The sequence below is a fragment of the Theropithecus gelada genome, chromosome 1 (assembly GCF_003255815.1).
Source record: "Theropithecus gelada isolate Dixy chromosome 1, Tgel_1.0, whole genome shotgun sequence".
NCBI lineage: Eukaryota > Metazoa > Chordata > Mammalia > Primates > Cercopithecidae > Theropithecus > Theropithecus gelada.
In genome coordinates, this window is record NC_037668.1 from 43,182,679 (window position 1) to 43,201,608 (window position 18,930).

General features: G+C 48.5%; 1 protein-coding gene across 1 annotated transcript in view; it reads left to right on the top strand.

Annotated features, from left to right (window-relative positions):
• FHAD1 (forkhead associated phosphopeptide binding domain 1) overlaps positions 1 to 18,930 on the top strand; it is a 155,402-nt gene that overhangs the window by 69,487 nt on the left and 66,985 nt on the right. Inside the window, exons 8-13 of the mRNA XM_025367034.1 lie at positions 3,168 to 3,298; positions 7,268 to 7,357; positions 8,787 to 8,891; positions 14,851 to 14,958; positions 17,477 to 17,560; positions 18,677 to 18,829. Coding sequence (XP_025222819.1) covers positions 3,168 to 3,298; positions 7,268 to 7,357; positions 8,787 to 8,891; positions 14,851 to 14,958; positions 17,477 to 17,560; positions 18,677 to 18,829 — 671 coding nt within the window. The remainder of the gene's footprint in view (positions 1 to 3,167; positions 3,299 to 7,267; positions 7,358 to 8,786; positions 8,892 to 14,850; positions 14,959 to 17,476; positions 17,561 to 18,676; positions 18,830 to 18,930) is intronic.

An 18,930-nucleotide genomic window follows, 5' to 3' on the forward strand; every position in this document is an offset into this window, starting at 1 on the left:
GGGCAGAGATCATGGGTGTAAAGGCCCTGGGGCAGGACCAAGCCGCAGTGTGGGAGCAGCGGCCAGCAAGTGTGGCTGGGGTCAGGGAACAAGGGGCTGTGGGACCCGCTGGGGTCAGGGGGGAGGCAGGGCCACATTACAGGGGAGGGGTTCAGCTTTTCTTCTAAGTGTGATGGGACACATTAGGGTTTTTAAAGCAGAGAATGACATGTCTAGAGACCTGCAGATGATGGGGCCTTGGACAGAGAAAGGGGGAAGAGAGAAAAGCAGGTGGTGGGGAGAGAATGAGTCCGGGTTGGGGATATTGCTCCTAAAGTCCCCCTTGCACAGCAGGAAACATGCCCGTGGCTGTGAAAGCTGAGCCTGGCATTGAGCCAGCACCATCACTGTCTCTGCACGACCCAGGCCGCCTGGCCGGGCCTTTCCCTCTGCCTCATTCTGCAGTCCCCCTCCCCACTCCAGCTTCTACCTCTGCTCTTCCCTAACTTGGAATGTTCTTGGATACTTGTGAGCGCTATGGGCAGGGCTGCTCTGGGTACCAGGCATACAAGGGGGATCTCGCTGGGCCCTGCCCTCCTCCCCGGGGTCTGCCCATCACACGCCATCCACGCTGCAAGCTTGTCTCAGACACCACTTCTCTAATCAAGGAGTCAGATAGACCTGGGCTCAGGTATGACCTGGGATGGGCTACACTCTCACAACTCTAAGTGTGGTCCCTGGACCAGCAGCATCACCTGGATCCTGGTGAGAAACTGGGAATTTCAGGCCCCGCTCCTGACCTTCCGATCAGAGTCTTCACTTTCACAAGCCCCCTGGCTGCTGCGTGTGCACACTCAAGCTCGAGAAGCACTGGGCCGAGTTACGCTGCAGTGACAAACAGTCCCCCAAGTCTCAGTGCTCACTATAGACAGGTTCATCTCCTGCTTCCTCCCTGGGCCCATCATGGGTCAGTAGGGGCTTTGGTCATTGTGGCCACTCAGTGACCCAGGCTCACAGAAACCATGACAACACATCACAAACCCCATCTTCCATGGCAAGAGAGGCAGATGGAGGAACAAGGTCCGGATTTCCTCACCTGCCTGAAACAACTCAAACAAACAAATGAAAAATAAACAAACAGAAAAAATGTCTGAAATAATGGTTTCCATATATTGGCCCCAAGAAGCCCGTGACAGTGATCTGGGAGGGAGTGGAAACAAACAAGATGAAACCTACGATTGCCCCCGGCTGGCTTGCACTCGAGAGAGTTTCCAGACCCCTTCCAGCAGGAGGGGAAGCCAGACAGAGCCCAGCGGTCAGCCCGACTTGAGTAGGTGGAGGTGGAGCAGCCAGCATAGCTTGAGTTTGCTGGGCGGCGTGCCAGGCGGGAGGGGGCTGCACGGAGAGCACCCCGGAGATCTCAGAGGGTCCCCCTCAAGTCTTCAGCAGAGTCAGGCGTGATCAGCACGTGCATGCGGGCAGGGAAGGAACCACCCGGGAGGAGCAGAGGGAACCATCTCAAAGCACACGCAGGGCTGAGCGTAGCTCACTTTCTCACCATCCAGAATGGGGCAACCTTGCACTGCAGAGGGCATCTGGTGGAGAATTGAGCCAAATTCACTCTAGAGAAAAGGTCACTCTGGTCCCGCCTCACAAAGCATGCAGGCAAGCCCCAGAGAGAACAGTCTGTTTCCAAGGAACTTAACTGTGTCCCCGGACAAAGCTCATTTTTACAATGAAATTCCCAATCATGTTGTTCTTTATTACACATCCTTGATTGTGCAAGAAAGATTGATTCTTGATTGATAACCCCAACAAAACTAGGATGAATGTTTTTCTAAGAAAAGGACCATATGAGATAATCCAATACCACTGCATTATGCACCCTTCTCACTTTTTCTCCATGTGATAATACAATAATATATTGGCTCTCTGCTGTCACATAACAAGTTATCCCATAAAAAGCAACAGATATGTTTATCTTACCCGGTTTCTGTGGTTCAGGAACTTGGGAGTGACTTAGGCTGGCTCAGGGTCTCTCATGAGGTTGCAGGAGCGACTGCTGCCATGTCATGGAAAGCCTGACTAGGGCTTAAGGATCCCCTTCTGGAATGACTCAACTGAGGCTGTTGGCTGGAGGCCTCAGTTCCTCACCATGTGTGCCCTTCCCTCGGGCTGCTTGAGTGTCCTCCCAACATGGCGGTTGGCTTTCCCCAGACTGAGTGACCCAAAGGAGAGCAAAGAAGAAACCACAACATCTTTGATGATTCGCCCTGGGAAGTCACATTTACCACTTCCACAGTGCCATATGAGTTACACACATCAGCCCTGTTCAGGTGGGAGGGGGCCACATTAGGCCAGGTATTCTAACAGGCAGGAATCACGGGGGCCCTTTTGCAAGCTGGCTACCACATAGAGTCATGGATGGCAGGGAATAAACACTATGTGTTAGCCACTCCTCTATGTTCTTTATACAACAACTCTGTAGATACAATGAGAGGTTAAATAACTTGTTCAGACCACTAAGCTAGGCTGGGCATTGTGGCTCACATCTGTGATCCTAGCACTTTGGGAGACTGAGGCTGGCAGATTGCTTCAGCCTGGGAGTTTGAGAACAGCCTGGGCAACGTGGGCCAAACTCCATGTTTACAAAAAATACAAAAATTAGCCAGGCAAAGTGGCACGTACCTGTAGTCCCAGCTACTTGGGAGGCCAAGGCAGGAGGATTGCCTGAGTCCAGGAGGTGGAGGCTGCAGTGAACCGTGATCGTGCCACTGCGCTCCAGCCTAGGTGACAGAGTGAGACCCTGTCTCAATAAAAAAGACAACTGAGCTAGTAAGTGCCAGAGACGGTTTCCAAACTCAGATGAGTGTGTGAGTGTGGATCAACACATCCCTTGCTGCCACAGGCCCATCTCATGGCCCCTCCTGGTCCCTCTCTCTGCTGAGCCTTTGTTCCCACGCAGGGCCGATGCCCACAGCACCCCGACAGATGTTTCCTCTCCTTCTCACAGAGACCTTGAACAAATGATGTGCAGTGGGTATTGGTCTCAAGCCCATTCAAGCTCCTGGGATCCTTGGAGACACCTCCCTTCTCGGTGCCAGGCTCGTCACAAACTGGTTGACAGCGGCAGCGATGACAGTCATCCTCACTGCCTCTTTGACCTCTGTGAGTCTTCTTTTTTACAGGGATGGTGTCATCTTTGCAAAAAGACATGTTAGCAAAGGATGAGCAAGTTCAAGAACTAAAGGAAAAAGTCAATCAACTAAAAAGTCAGAACAAAGACAAGGACCACCAGCTGGAAGCCCTTGGTTCTAGAGTGAGTAAGGATGACTGTATCACCTTCTTGTAGCCATCGGGTGAAAAGCAACTAAAGTGAAGTCACGTGATTTGCTCGTTTCATTCCCCCTGGGCTCTTGTTTTAAATTTAATTCCTTCCTCTCACACCATTGTGCTGGGGGCGGGGGGTGGGGGACAATGTCCACCTAGAAAAACTAGAACAGCTAGCCAATTCTTTGCAGCTTTTCAAGGAGCGGCATGCATGTGCCCTAGAATAAGCAAGATGTAGCTTCAACTCCAGGAAACATTTTCTAATGCCCGTTATAAATGAGTTTGGTTAATTCCAGCAGTAAATGCACCTCTCAGCATGGATATTTCCGTGGCAAGGCTTAATATTAAGAATAGAATCACTGCATGCAAAAGAGGACACGGTGGGCTTCACCTCATCCCAGTCACCACTGGTTTGCACAGGCACCTTCGAAGCAGAACGTTTGCAGATCCAAGTGCAGTTAGACAGACTTTCATTTCTTCCCTTAGATTTTATAGTGTGCATAAGAATATTCTATGCGTAGTGAACCTGGTAGACAAGTCAACGGCTGTTTAAAAGTAATTTTGAGGCCAGGCACGGTGGCTTATGCCTATAATCCCAGCACTTTTGGGAGGCCGAGGTGGGTGGATCACACGAGATCAGGCGTTTGAGGCCAGCCTGACCAACGTGGTGAAAATCCATCTCTGCTAAAAATAACAAAAATTAGCCGGGCGCCTGTAATCCCATCTACTTGGGAGACTGAGGCAGGAGAATCACTTGAACCAGGGAGGCAGAAGTTGCGGTGAGCTGAGATCACGCCGTCGCACTCCAGCCTGGGCGACAAGAGTGAAACTCCATCTCTAATAATAATAATAATAATATTGACTATTTTCAAAATTTACCTCAACGCTCTGACTTTAGAATACCGAACCTATAGGATTTCTCAGTATTTGTGAGATGTGTCTGTTTCGGTGAGTCAAGGTAAAACCTAACAGCTTTCATCTCAGGTGAGGTGTGCCTGATGAGTTCGCCAAGTTTGCACAGGCACCCAGGTGGGGTGGATCTGGGGGTCCAAGGACGAAGCAGCAGAAGTGACCTCTGGTGCCGACTGCAGTGCCTCAACTGGAGCTGGGGAAAGGCAGGACAGGAGCCCCGGGGGCATACAGACAGGGTCTGAGCCCAGAGTGGGCTTTTGTTGTAACTGATGTGGCCTCCCCTTTGTCATCAGCGAAATGGAAATAACAAAATCAGTTTTGAGAAGTGAGAGGCCGGTTTTCATTGTGCGCTTCTGCCTCTGCGCCTGGTTAGCCCGCCTCGGCAAGCCCTCTGCATCGGTCTGCCGAGCAGGGTCACCGCCTGGATTACGTGTGTTGTCGCTGTTTCAGGTGTGGAGTGTGTGTGTGTGGGGGGTGTGTGTGGGTGTATGTGGGTGTGGAAGTGTGGTGTGGGGGTGTATGGGCCTGTGGGGGTGTGGATGTGTGTAGGTGAGTGTGTGGGTGTGTGTGGGTGTGGTGTGTGGGTGTATGGGTGTGTGGGGGTGTGGATGTGTGTGAGTGTGTGGGTGAGTGTATGAATGTGTATGGGTGTGGGGGGGTGTATGGGTGTGTGTGGGTGTGGGTGTGTGTAGGTGTGTATGGGTGTGTGTGTGGGTGTGGTGTGCGGGTGTGGGGGTGTGGATGTGTGTAGGTGAGTGGGTGAGGGTACGTGTGGGGTGCATGGGGTGTGGATGTGTGGGTATGGTGTGGGTGTGTGGATGTGGTGTGGGTGTGGTGGGGGACATGTGGGGTGCATGGGGTATGTAGATGTGTGGGTATGTGGGTGTGGTGTGGGGGGTGTGTGGGGCGTGTGGATGTGTGGGTGTGTGGGTGTGGTGTGGGGGTGAGTGTGGGGTGCATGGGGTGTGTGGGTGTGTGGATGTGTGGGTGTGGTGTGGGGGTGCATGTAGGGTGTGTAGGGTATGTGGATGTGTGGGTGTGCGGGGGTGTGGGTGTGTGGATGTGTGGGGGTGCATGTGGGGTGTGTGGAGTATGTGGATGTGTGGGTGTGGGAGTGCGTGGGGTGGGTTGGTGTGTGGGTGCGTAGGGTGTGTGGATGTGTGGGTGTGTGGGGTGTGTGGATGTGTGGGTGTGTGGGGTGTGTGGATGTGTGGGTGTGTGGGGTGTGTGGATGTGTGGGTGTGGTGTGGGTGGGGTGTGGGGTGTGTGGGGGGTGTGTGGATGTGTGGGTGTGGTGTGGGTGTGGTGGGTGTGTGTGGGGGGTGCGTGGGGTGTGTGGGTGTGTGTCGGGGATGTAGAGGTGATGTTAGGTAGGAAGAATATGGAGAAACAGCACCTCTACATCCCCGACACACACCCACACACCCCACGCACCCCCCACACACACCCACCCCACCCACACCCCACCCACACATCCACACACCCCNGGGTGTGGTGTGGGGTGTGTGGGGGGTGTGTGGATGTGTGGGTGTGGTGTGGGTGTGGTGGGTGTGTGTGGGGGGTGCGTGGGGTGTGTGGGTGTGTGTCGGGGATGTAGAGGTGATGTTAGGTAGGAAGAATATGGAGAAACAGCACCTCCGGGGCTCTTCTACCCACAAAGTGCATTTGGGTTACTTGTGTCCCCATTTCCCTTCCCCGTGGACCTTGGAACAGGTCTGCCTTCTTCTCCAGGCTGCACCTGGCACTTATCAGCACGTCGGCTCCTTGTGACCAAGGGTATTGCTCATGTGAACATCCGAAATGACTGTCTTTATTTTTCAAATTACATGTGCTGTGTTAATTTTAGAATAAAATGTAGATAAAACTGGAAAGCAAAATTAAAGAGAGAAGAGAAATGCCACCCCAAGAAATCTGTCAGTACTTGAGTACATATTCCTCCTGTTTTGTTTCTAAAATTACCTGGAAGAAAATACCTCTGTAACAGATATATAACAACAAATTTACACTATACACATTTTTTAAACTTTAAACAATCACTGTTTGCCCACATGGATAAGAGCTTTTCTCATGGGTCTCTAAAGCTCCATCACAATTCTCTTGTCTGCGCACAGTGGAATCAAACAGCCCCTGGGTTATTGGACATGGGTGTTTCCTTTTTTTGGTTGTTTGTTTTTGTTTTTGTTTTTGAGATGGAGCCTCGCTCTGTCTCACTCTGCCAAGCTGGAGTACAGTGGCCGGATCTCAGCTCACTGCAAGCTCCGCCTCCCGGGTTCACGCCATTCTCCTGTCTCAGCCTCCCAAGTAGCTGGGACTACAGGCGCCGCCACCACACCTGGCTCATTTTTTGTATTTTTAGTAGAGATGGGGTTTCACCGTGTTAGCCAGGATGGTCTCGATCTCCTGACCTCATGATCCACCCGCCTTGGCCTCCCAAAATGCTGGGATGACAGGTGTGAGCCACTGTGCCCGGCCGGGTATTTCCTTTTTGTTCACTATGGCTAACAATGCTCTCAAAAACATCCCTGAACCCACAGACTTGCTGATTTGCCTGACCATTGTCCTTATACATTCCTAAAGCAGAATTTCTGGGTCAAAAAGGAGGCCCGTTATTTATGTTCTTAATGCCTGTTGCCAAATTGCCCTCCGGAATGGCTGCTCCATTTCCACCGCCGCTCCCAGCGCAGTGGTGTCTTGGAGGCGTAAATTGCATAGGACACTAAGCGCCGTCCAAGCTCGCTAGTGGCCCTCCGAGGACATCAGCGTTTATTCCTCAGCACAGACTCTCCAAAGCTGGATTTTCCTTACGGTTTAGATTGCTGGCTTTTGAAGATGAGAGTAGTGGCTTTATTCCTCTGATTTCCTGAGTGGAGAACCAGGAACCGCTGCGGGATCCTGTGTGCCTGTCAGACACCATGGGATGCCTTTGACTGGATGGAAACAGCAGGAAATGCTCTCAGGGGCTCACACAGGGCCTTGGAGCCCCTCCTTACCCCTACAACCCTACCTGGCCAACCTCGGTCTCTTTCTGTCGCCCTTTTCTCCACAGTGCTCAGTACTAAAGGAAGAGTTAAAACAGGAAGACGCTCACAGGGAGCTCAGAGAAGCCCAGGAGAAAGAGTTAAAACTCTGCAAAACTGTGAGTTGAGCTTCCTCCTTCGTAGCTACCACCGGAAAAACCAGAGTTTGACCTTCGGGTTCTCGGTGGGATCCTGGGCCATCACTAAGCACAAAGCTCTGGGGCCCTGTGCTTGCTTAACAGTCTCATCGCTCTTTGATCTGCTGCTACTGCAAGAAAAAGATGGGTGAAGGGGCCCCAGGATTCCCTGGGCAGTTGGCTCTACCTCCCTCAAGGGTTTCCCCTGGGGTCAGGTTGGGGTTGAGACCCGGGACAGGGACAGGAGGCTGGCCAGCTGGCCACCACATGGTCCCCTGCCCCACCCCTGACCTGTGACTCCCAAACCCTAGCCACAGGCACCATTGTTGACACTTGCTGAAGTATTTTTATTTAAACACCACCATTTAACACCCACTTGTAAAAACAAAACAAGGCCAAGAGTGGTGGTTCACACCTGTAATCCTAGCACTTTGGGAGGCCAAGGTGGGTGGATTGCCTGAGCTCAGAGGTTCTAGACAGCCTGGGGAACACGGTGAAACCCCATCTCTACTAAAATACAAAAAAAAAAAAATTAGCTGGGCATGACGGCGTGCACCTGTAATCCCAGTTGCTTGCTTGGGAGGCTGAGACAGGAGAATTGCTGGAACCCGGGAGGCAGAGATTGCAGTGAGCCAAGATCGCACCACTGCACTCCAGCCTGGGCGACAGAGTGAGACTGTCACACACACACACACACACACACACACACACACACACACACTATTTGCCTCATATAGAAGGTAACACCAGAGCGAGACTGTCTCTCACACACACACACACACACACAATTTGCCTCATATAGAAGGTAACACCATAAAAGTAAATACAATGAAAATAGGACCATTAAAAGTCGAAGGAGATATATTCCTCACACCCTCCAAATCCACCCCGCACATCACCAGGTGTGTGTTTTCCACTCGTTGGGGAGCTCAGCTTCTCCCAACTTGCTCTTCCCCATGCTGGCGCCATTCCTCCAGGCCAGGAACATTTTACCCTCTGCCTCAAACAAAAAAGAAACATTTCATTGTTCCGTTCTTCTAGACCTTGCCTGTTGAGTCTTCCAAACAGCTGGTCCTTTAGGTTGAACTCAAAAATATACCCCAAGAGCAGGGTTTCTAGTGAGTTGATGGATGTCCTGTAGTCCTTAATCCAGGAGCTGTACTGATTTCCAAAAGAAACTAATTTCCTTTATCCAGAACTTTTAATGTATCCGTTGAAAAATAAAGTCTATTTTGCTGAGAGATGTAAAACCTTCCTCCGGGAGAAGGAATTAAACAAGCTGATACCAGACAAGGTTTCCACCTTAACGGATGGGGTGCCAGGGGTGATGAGGGCTCAGACCTCTCGGCCGAGAAGGCAGCTCCTGTCCCCATCAGGGAGGTTCACTCCTCTGTTGTTGAAACTTTTTCAGCAAATCCAAGACATGGAGAAAGAAATGAAGAAGCTCAGGGCGGAGCTGAGGAAGAGTTGTACTGAACAAAGCGTGATCTCTAGGACTCTGAGAGAAAAGAGCAAGGTACGTAGTGGGCGACAGGCCCAGAGAGCGGTGTGGGCAGTAGCTCCCCACTCATCATCCCTGTTAGTCCTCTAAGTGGCCTATGCTGGTATTAACCCTTCTTACAGCTGAGAAAACTGAGGCTCACACAGGGAAAGGGACCAAGTTCACTCCATAATGCAGTTGTGGCAGGACTTGAACCCAGGTTGGTCTGACTCCAAGGCCCCTGTGCGTAACCCAGCTACTCCTCACTGCCTTCTAAAACTGTTTCTTGCTTTTTGGTAATGAGACCCACCTCCAGCCTCCCAATCCCAGTTTAGAGTTTGGTGGTGCTTAATTATTTTAATGTCCCTTCCCATCCTGGGGAAAAAATTGTATTGCATACTCCCTACGTGTGCTATCCATCACAGTAGCCACTAACTGTGCATGGCTATTTAAATTTAAATTAAAGCCGGCAAGGTAGCTTACACCTGTAATCCCAGCACTTTGGGAGACCAAGGCAGATGGATCACCTGAAAATATCCTTAAGAGTCCTGAGCAGTGTGGACAGAATGTATTTCTTTCCATTTGAATCATCTTCTTTATTTGATTAGAAGATGGTTGTCATTGAGAATTTGTTTTAAATAAATAAAGACAGAGATTCACTATGTTGCCCAGGCTGGTCCTCCGGGCCTCAAGCAGTCCTCCTGCCTCGGCCTCCAAAAGTGCTGAGATTACAGGCCTGAGACACCATGCCCAGCCACAACTGAGAATATTTTAAGAACAAATCTAAAAGGCAGAGGAATTCTATGTGAAGGGAGGTTCACAGGGATGATCTGAGAAATAAAAGCAAATAATCTAGTTTTTCTCCAGTTTTATTTAATATGAATGTGAGTATAGTCACCAGAGGTCAAATCATTAAAACCTCACAAACTGAAATGTATACTACACTAGAATCACATCTTATGGATAGTATTGAAGCCTGCAAAAGTTGGTCAGACATAACTAGAATTGGCAGAAATAATTAACACAAAATTAAAATCAACAGGTAAAACTACACAGAGTAAAATTTATTTATCGATTAAAACTTAAGAGAAAAATCAAATATTCTTGTCCAGGTGCGGTAGCTCACACCTGTAATCCCAGCACTTTGGAGGCCGAGGCAGGAGGGTTGCTTCAGGCCAGGAGTTCAGGACCAGCCTGGCCAACATAGTGAGACCCTGTCTCTACAAAAAATTAAAATAATCACTTTAAAAAAATCAAATATTCTTGAAAAAGTTAGATTTGTAAAATATAATCTGGGGAAAATGGACATGGTAGAAATGAGAACTAACAGACCTGTGATTTGTAAATATTTGATAGGGTCCAGAAAAACGTATAGATGAATCAAATCATAATTGTATAATTTACCTACAAAAGAACTGATCCAGATAAAAATAATTTCAGGAGACTAAAGTGAAAATGGAAACATTTAGAAATCTGTTAAACAATTGGTTTAATGAACTTTGCTCTAGAAAATACCCTCTCAATGAAAATGAATTTGCTATGGTATATTTTTCTTTTAAATAGTTGTAGTCATGAACATGGAGTCAAAATGCTCTCTGGGCTATCAGTTTTTCTCTAAGCAAGGCTTTGGCTGCATTCCACAAGTCTTAGTACATAGTATTTTCATTATTATTCAGATCAAAATATTTTCCAAATCCCCATTGTGATTTATTCTTTCACCCACTGGTTACTATGAAGCTTATTTCCTAATTTCTAAATATTTGAGGGTTTTCTGCTTACCTTTTTTTGTTACTGATTTTTAGCTTAATTCCACTGTGGTCGGAGAACATCTTCTGTGTAACTTCAATCTTCTGATATTAATTGAGACTTGTTTTATGACCTGCATGTGGCCGACTGCAGTTCTACACGTACACTTGAAAAGAATATGCATCCTGCAGTCATTGGGTTTAGTATTCTATATATGGACATTAAATGAAGCTTGCCAATAATGCTCAAAACTTAAATATTCCTGTTGATTTTTTTTTGTCTGTGTGTTTTGTCAGCCACTGAGAAAGGCACGTTGTTTAAAGATCCTATCATGATCATGGATTTGTCTTTCTTTTTTTAATATTGTCAATCTTTGCTTTATATATTTTGAGGCTGTGTTAGTAGATGCATATATATTTACCATTTCATTACTTCCTATCGAATCAAATCTTTGGCCATCACAAGGTGCTCCTCTTCATTGCTAGAGATGTTTTTCCCTTAAAGTCTTTCTCATTAAGGTAATTCCATCGGCTAACCTAGCTTTCTTTTGATTCGAGTTTTCACAGACTATCTTTTTCACACTTTTTATGTCAATCTTTATTTTACAATGTGTATCTCATGTGAACAGCACATAAGTTTTATACAGTTCTGCCATCTTTGTCTTTCAGTCCAAATATATTTAGTGTAATTGCTGGTATATGGGGATTTAAATTTATCTTCTTGCTCAGGGCCAGGTGTACTACCTATGGTATGTTCCTTTTTTCCCCCCATTCTTCCCTTCTTTTGAGTTGACAGTTTTCTATCATTCCCTTTTTCCCTGTATTAGCTTGGAAATTTTCTCTCTTTTACTCGTCTTTTAATAATCATAAGACAATCGCATGCATTCATGACTTACCAAAATCTAATATTTAGTGAGTTTTTAACTCTTTTACTGTCTTAGTGATTATTCTAAATTTTACAATATGCATTTTCAACTTACCAAAATTCAATATTCATCAATAATTATATCCTTCTTCTTGTTAACACAATGACTTAGACATTGACACTTTAACTTCACTTACCCCATCCAGACTTATATGCCATTGTTTTCATTTTCTAAACTTCTCTCTATATTTGAAACTCCAAAAGACATTATTAGTATTTTTCTATAGTCAACATCCATATCTACACATAACTATTATGTGTTTTCTACATTTCTGATCATTCAAATAGATCATTTTTCTTCAGCCTGAAGAACATCCTTTAGTGTTTTCCTTCAGCGTGGGCTCTGCTGGTGTCATATTCTCTCAGGAGTGTGTGTGTGCATGTGTGTGTGTGCACGCACGTGTGTATATGCATGCGTGTGTGTATGCATGTGCATGTGTCTGAAAATTTCTATGTTTATCCTTCATTCATGAAACATATTTTGACTAGGTATTCTACACTGGCAATTGTTTTCTTTGAGCACATTATAGATGACAGTAAGTCTATCATTCCATTGTCTTTTGGCGCCAATTATTTCTATTTAGAAGTAAGTTATAACCTAGCTGGACGTGGTGGCTCATGCCTGTAATCCCAGCACTTTGGGAAGCCGAGGCGGGCAGACCATGAGGTCAGGAGTTCAAGACCATCCTGGCCAACATGGTGAAACCCATCTCTACTAAAAATACAAAAATTACCCAGGTGTGGTGGTGCATGCATGTAATCCCAGCTACTCGGGAGTCTGAGGCAGGAGAATCACTTGAACCCGAGAGGCAGAGGTTGTAGTGAGCCGAGATCATGCCACTGCACTCCAGCCTGGGCAATAGAGTGAGACTCCGTCTCAAAAAACGACAGAAAAAAAAAAAGAAGTAAGCTATAACCTAACTATTGCATCATTATATAGTCTTTTTTATATTCTGGATTTTTAAAATGTTTCTTTTCCTTTGACTTACAGCAGTTTTATTAGGATGTATCTAGGGGTGAATTCGTTTTTATTTATCTTATTGGGGTGCATGTGGGCTTGAATCTTTGGCTTGCTGTTTTTCATTAGTTTTGGAGCTTGGGCTGTAGACTACCTAGGCAGTGAGGAGCTACTGAGGCTCTTGAACAGGGAACTAATATGATTAAATTTGTGATTAATAATAATGGTGAAAATGATAGCCACATGGACTTGGCCTTATGCCGAACATTTCATCTCTTTTCATCCTCACAACAACTCTGACCTAGAAATTATTATGCCCAATTTATTTTATTTTTTAAAATATATTGGAGCTTTTCAAGATTCCTGTTTTACAGATGAGGAAGTCAAAGCACAGAGTCAAGTCACTACCCAAAGGCACACAGTAAGTGGCAAAGCCAAGACTGGGGGAAGCCAGGCCTGTCTGACTCCAGTTACTGTGGCACAGCCACTAGCCACGTGTGGCCATTTAGGTGAAATTAAATATAACGTAAAATTCAGTTCCTCAGTCACAGGAGCCCCACTTCAAGTGCTCAGTAGCCAGATGTGACCAGTGGTCACCCTATATGACAGCACAGAGTTAGAACATTTCATCATTGCAGAAAGTTCTGCCAGACGGTGCTGCCCCACCGCTTGGCAACCTTCTCACAGGACCATGAAGGATGTTCTAGAAGGAAATAAATTAGAGGCAAGGAGGCCGGATATCACGGCCAAAGGTGCTCAGGGCCTAGCCTGAGACCATGTGTATTAGTCCATTTTCACACTGCTGATACAGACACACCCGAAACTGGGAAGAAAAAGAGGTTTAATTGGATTTACAGTTCCACATGGCTGGGGAGGCCTCCGAATCATGGCAGAAAGGCACTTCTTACATGGCAGTGGCAAGGGAAAAATGAGGAAGAAACAAAAGTGGAAACCCCTGATAAACCCATCAGTTTCGTGAGACGTATTCACCATCACGAGAATAGCACGGCAAAGTCCGGCCCCCATGATTCAGTTACCTCCCCCTGGGTCCCTCCCACAACACTTGGGAATTCTGGGAGATACAATTGAAGTTGAGATTTGGGTTGAGACACCATCAAACCGCATCACCATGCACAGAGGAGGAGCTCAATAAATAAACCTCTGACAGCCGATGCCAAGGGTCTGCTGTGTGGCAGTGATATGAGGAACAGGACTGCCAGAGCTGGGGAGGGGGCAGGGAGGCCATACATTGAGAGGAGGAGCCAGAACAGAGCCCAGGACAGCCTCTGCTTTTGCAGCATTTGAAAAACGTCCTCTGAAACAGAAGTCGGGGTATGTTTACACCTGAGAGGATGTAGGTGAGGAAACTGAGGCCCAGAGAGCTTAGCCGGCCTTCCCGGGAAACAGCTCACTGGGGACTGGCTGCCCCTTGCCACTCAGAAGAAAGCTTTACAGGTTGCTCTGGGTGTTTTACATGAAATGTATGTGACCCCTCTCTAGCCCCCTAATAAGCCACTTGTGAGGTTGTTTCAGAACAAAATCCTCTCATCTAGGAGAGTTTGTCTCATTGCCTAGGAGTGCCTGAGCCCTGGCTCAGCAGATGCCCAAAAGGTTCATGGTTTAGATATGAACTGAGCAGCTGCAGGGTCCTGTAATGGCCAGCAGAGGGCAGCACCAAACACACCCAAGCTCACCTCGAGTTACCCAAGCAAGCGAGGGGGAAATGGGCCTTCTTTTGCCAGCTACAATTCTTTACTAGCCATTGCTTAGCGAGTTTTCCAGAGCAGTTTCCCTTGGTAAGTGTGCTAGAAGTGGTAACAATAAACAGTTACGATAATAAACCCAGCAGTAACATTTACCAAGTACCCACGATGGGCGGTGGTTCCTTATGGTGTTAGGATGACGCTGAATGGTGGCTACTGTCATCCACCTGTTCTAGGTTACAACAGCTAACACCCTTATAGAGCCCTTACAAGGCGCTGTCACTATTCCAAGCTTTTTAAAATCCCCACAATAACTGCGAAGAGGGAACTAGTATCACCCCGTTTGACAGATAAGGACGCTGAATCACGGAGCAGTGAAATGACTTTGCTGAGATTATACAGCTTGTTAGGGACCGAGCTGGGATTAGAGCCTGGGGTAGGACAAACATTGAGCCCAGGGTGCAGAGCCCGGCCCTTTCCCCCAACAGGCAGTCCCCCCCGAGCCTGCCTCCACCCCATGCACGCCTGTGACCCCTGCCATGTGGGCTGCAGCTGTGCCGACCCCTCTGGGACCCCCCACGGCCATTAGATGTCCTAGAGGAATTTCCCCAGAGTGCATTATGATCACATTAGCAGCAAGCACTCGCTTTCATCGTCATTTCAGGTTGAAGAGAAGCTTCAGGAGGATTCCAGAAGGAAATTGCTTCAGCTGCAAGAAATGGGGAACAGAGAGAGCCTCATTAAAATCAATTTGGAGAGGGCAGTAGGTCAGGTAGGCGTGTTCCAGAGCCCCCCTCATTGGCCCACGCTCCCCAGTGATTGCACCCAAGCAGCCAGTGGGGGTGAGAGAGGAGGATGCCCAAGGTAGAAAGACAGACGTGCATTATTAATTCTCCCATTTATCTCATGAGCAGAGGCTGTCTGCAGCTCCCCACCCCCGTGGACATCGCTAAACAGGTTTCTGCTACTGGGAGGCCTCCCACTGGAATAGTTTACAATGACCTGAGACTCGGTCCAGGCAGCCAATCCCGGCTCCATGCCTGCCCCCAGTTAACCGAGCCCCTTGCCCCCAGTGGTGTCTCTAGCATTTTCTCCCTAATGTTTTTAGTCCTGACATTTACCACAATCTTTCTTTCCTTCGGGCCCCAGCAGACATTGCAGTCAGTGTCTATAAGGAAATGCCACTTTTCTTAATAAGGTAAAACCCCAGAGTGTCCAAAGTGCATGCTGGATGGAGAAACTCCCGGCTGTGGGTGAGCCACTCTGACCTGATCTGGAGGTGACGTTATCTCTGATGCTGTGGCCTGAAATTGCCAGTGGCCCTTCCTGGCACATGTGACAGTCATGAGGGCCAGAATGTGCAGACGAGAGTTTACCGAGGGCTAAGGGAAGGCAAACAGGAAACCAAGATGGGAGGGCATGTGACCCTCAGGACCACCCTAGATTCCTCCACAGGGGTCCCTCTCCTGGAAACCACGGCTCCAGGGGATCCACAGAATGGTCTGTGTGCGCACGTGTGTGTGTGTGTGTGTGCGTGTGTGTGTGTGTGTGTGTGTGTATTTTTATTACTGGTAAGGAGGGCTCCTCATGTGTCCCACTGGGTTCTCAGGAGGGTCGGTGAACTACCAAGAAAGGTTAAAAGCCAGGATCCCTCCAAACCACCCAGCTCAGTTCCCAAAGCCCTTCCATTTTCTACTATCCAAGCCTTACCAGGCAGTGTGACCAGGCCTTTGTCCCTGCACCCTAAAATTCAAATTTCACCACTGTCACCCCCAGCACCATTTCTCCTGTGGGGGTGTCAGCCCCTTATCAAGGGCAGAGAACCTGCCCGTCTGGGCCTCTCCCTGTGCACATTGGCTACCCTCAACCTTCCCCGCAACACAAACCTGATTTGAGGGCCTGACCTGTGCTCTTTGCCCAAGGGCCAAGATTCTTGTTCCAGCTCTGGGCAGAGGTCATCTGGGAGGAGCCCTGGAGGTCCTGAGACTGGTCCAGATCTAGAGTCCAGAGAAAGCACAAGCCCTGTCTCTGCCTCCCAGCATCTTCCCGCTCCTGTATCTCCAAGGCCCTGCTCCTGTCCAACAGTCTGCCCTTCCCCAGCCAAGTGACCCCAGGCCCAAGGCCATGTCTAAGATGACCTCTCCCTCCCAATGGCCCTGGACAGCCATTCCTATGGGGAGCCCCTAATGGCAATGGGGGGGACCATCATTCACAGGGCTTCCTCTACACAATCAATTCTTTGGGTGAGCTGGGACCCTCCCCTTGGCCATGAAACCAGAGGATGGCTTTGAGAACCTCATGTCACCTGGTCTTCTCCTGGCAGGGTCATTGCAGAGATGTCCCTAAGACATTTCCCATTAGAACTTCCCCTGTTCAGTAAATACCTGTGTCTTGGGCCCCCTTGACTTTTTAGTTGACGCAGTAGCCCTTTTGGTCCCTTCAAGGCTCTGCTTTGGAGCCTTTAATAACCACATTTTGCCAGGGAACTGGAGACTCACGCCAGGGGCTGCCATGTTGGTAAATTTCCAGAGAAAGTCGGGCTCCTTTTTACCTCTAACTTCTGATGGAATCGGGACACCTTGGACTTGTGATTCTGTAAGCCCGGACTTAATGTAACTGCTATTTCATCAGCCTTAACCCGAAAACACTAGCACCCAGGAGGGGCTCAGTGAAAGCCACTAGAAGTAGAGGCCCTTGGCTTTAGCTGATGTTTCTGTGTACAGGCATCCAACAAAGGTGAGCTGGGTGTTTGAGTGTCTCCTCCACACCAGGCACTGTAGTGGGCTCCAGGGATACCGAGATGAACACAGTGGGGACAGTCTTCAGGACGCTTATGGGCTCAGGCACAAAATGGAGAAAGGGAGAACATTCTCCTCTTGCCGAGCTTCCTTGCTGACTACACAATTTACTTGGACTGACAGCCTCAATATTTATTTCACAGTCTGGTGCCAACTTAGCAATTATGGAACAGCGGTCCCAGCCCCAGACTTCCCATTGGATAATTGGCAGCAAGAGGCTCTTCTGAGGGCTTGAGACATGTGTGTGCACTGACCACAGGCATCGTTCGGGTTAGGCAGGCGTGCCTAAAAAGTAATTAAAGCCTGCTGTTCTCCTTTCTTCTGTGGGTACCGCCACTCCCCGTGAGCAGTGAAGATTCTGATAACGCGGAATGGTCATTCAGGCGTGCAAACCCTGCTGAGTGGTGTTTCCCGCACCCTGCCATGGCAACGCTGCCCCCGCTTGCCGGCCCCCACTGCCCCCCTGACACTGTTGCCCCCTTTCTGCTGCAGCTGGAGCACTTCAGAAGTCAAGTCATCAAGGCCACCTATGGACGGGCAAAGCCATTCCCAGACAAGCCCGTCACCGACCAACAGGTTAGTCTGCTGTCCCCGCCACGTGGCTCCTTCACTTTCCTCTTCTTCTTCTTCGGGGATCTGGATTCCAGACCCTGGGAGCATATGTTTCTGTTTTTGTTGGTGGCATATTTTTCACACTGTTGCTACACCATAAAGATTTGTTTTGATTTTATGGGATTTCCTGGCTTTTAAAGTAAAAGCCAGTTAAAACTCCCTTGAAATGTGTCTGTGAAAATCAAATTAAACCATTCGGGCTTACTTCTGGTCTCCAGACGTGCATGTTTAGCCTCCATTAGCACTGGGAGAAAGGGAGCCGCCTCCCCACAGCCAGTGCGTTCTGGCGCCTTCCTTCAGAGGAGAAAAGTTGACAGTGGCAGTGAGGGCGGACGTCTGGCTGTAATGATTGCCTTGCTGTTCTTCCACTACACTTTCTAGCCCCCTGTGTCAAAGTACAGATGGGAAAATGTGCCGTGGGCTGCTTTTAGTGGGCGTGGAAGAACCTGACCTGCTGCTTATGAGCCCATAATATCAGGCTCAGTGTTCTGACTCCCTATACAACACAGAAGAATCTGGAACAAACTCAGGGCCACAAGACAGGCCTTCGGATCTTAAAAATAATCTTTGATCGGCCGGGCGTGGTGGCTCACGCCTGTAATCCCAGCACATTGGGAGGCCAAGGCGGGTGGATCTCCTCAGGTTGGGAGTTCGAAACCAGCCTGACCAACATGGTAAAACCCCATCTCTATTAAAAATACAAAGTTAGCTGGGTGTGGTGGCGCATGCCTGTAATCCCAGCTACTTCAGAGGCCGAGGCAGGAGAATCGCTTGAACCTGGGAGGCAGAGGTTGCGGTGAGCCGAGATCAAACCATTGCATTCCAGCCTGGGCAACAAGAATGAAACTCCGTCGAAAAAAAAAAAGAAAAAGAAAAAGTCTCTGATTCTGGGATTCATTCCCTGGTGACAGGACCGACGTCCCCCTTGACAGCCATCGCCGAGACACATCAGGGCCTCCGTCCTCCCGTGCTGAGACAGGGACTTACGTTGCATCTCTCCCCTCTCCTATTCCCCTTCCCCCAGAGCCCCCCATCCCTGTATGTTGCATCTTTTTTTTTTCTTTTTCTTTTTCTCACCAGTTAATAGAGAAAATTGCCCAGGTCACTGAGGACAACATCAATTTTCAGCAGAAAAAGTGGACCCTACAGAAAGAAACCCAGCTGAGCAACTCCAAGCAGGAGGAGACCACCGAGAACATCGAGAAGCTGAGGACGTCGCTGGACAGCTGCCAGGTGGCCCCTCCTTACGCTGTCCACAAATGGTCGCTTTGTCTAATGTTTGTGCTGCTTACTTGGGAAATTGCCCAGCTTTTTTGGAGCAAGTTAGGCAGAAA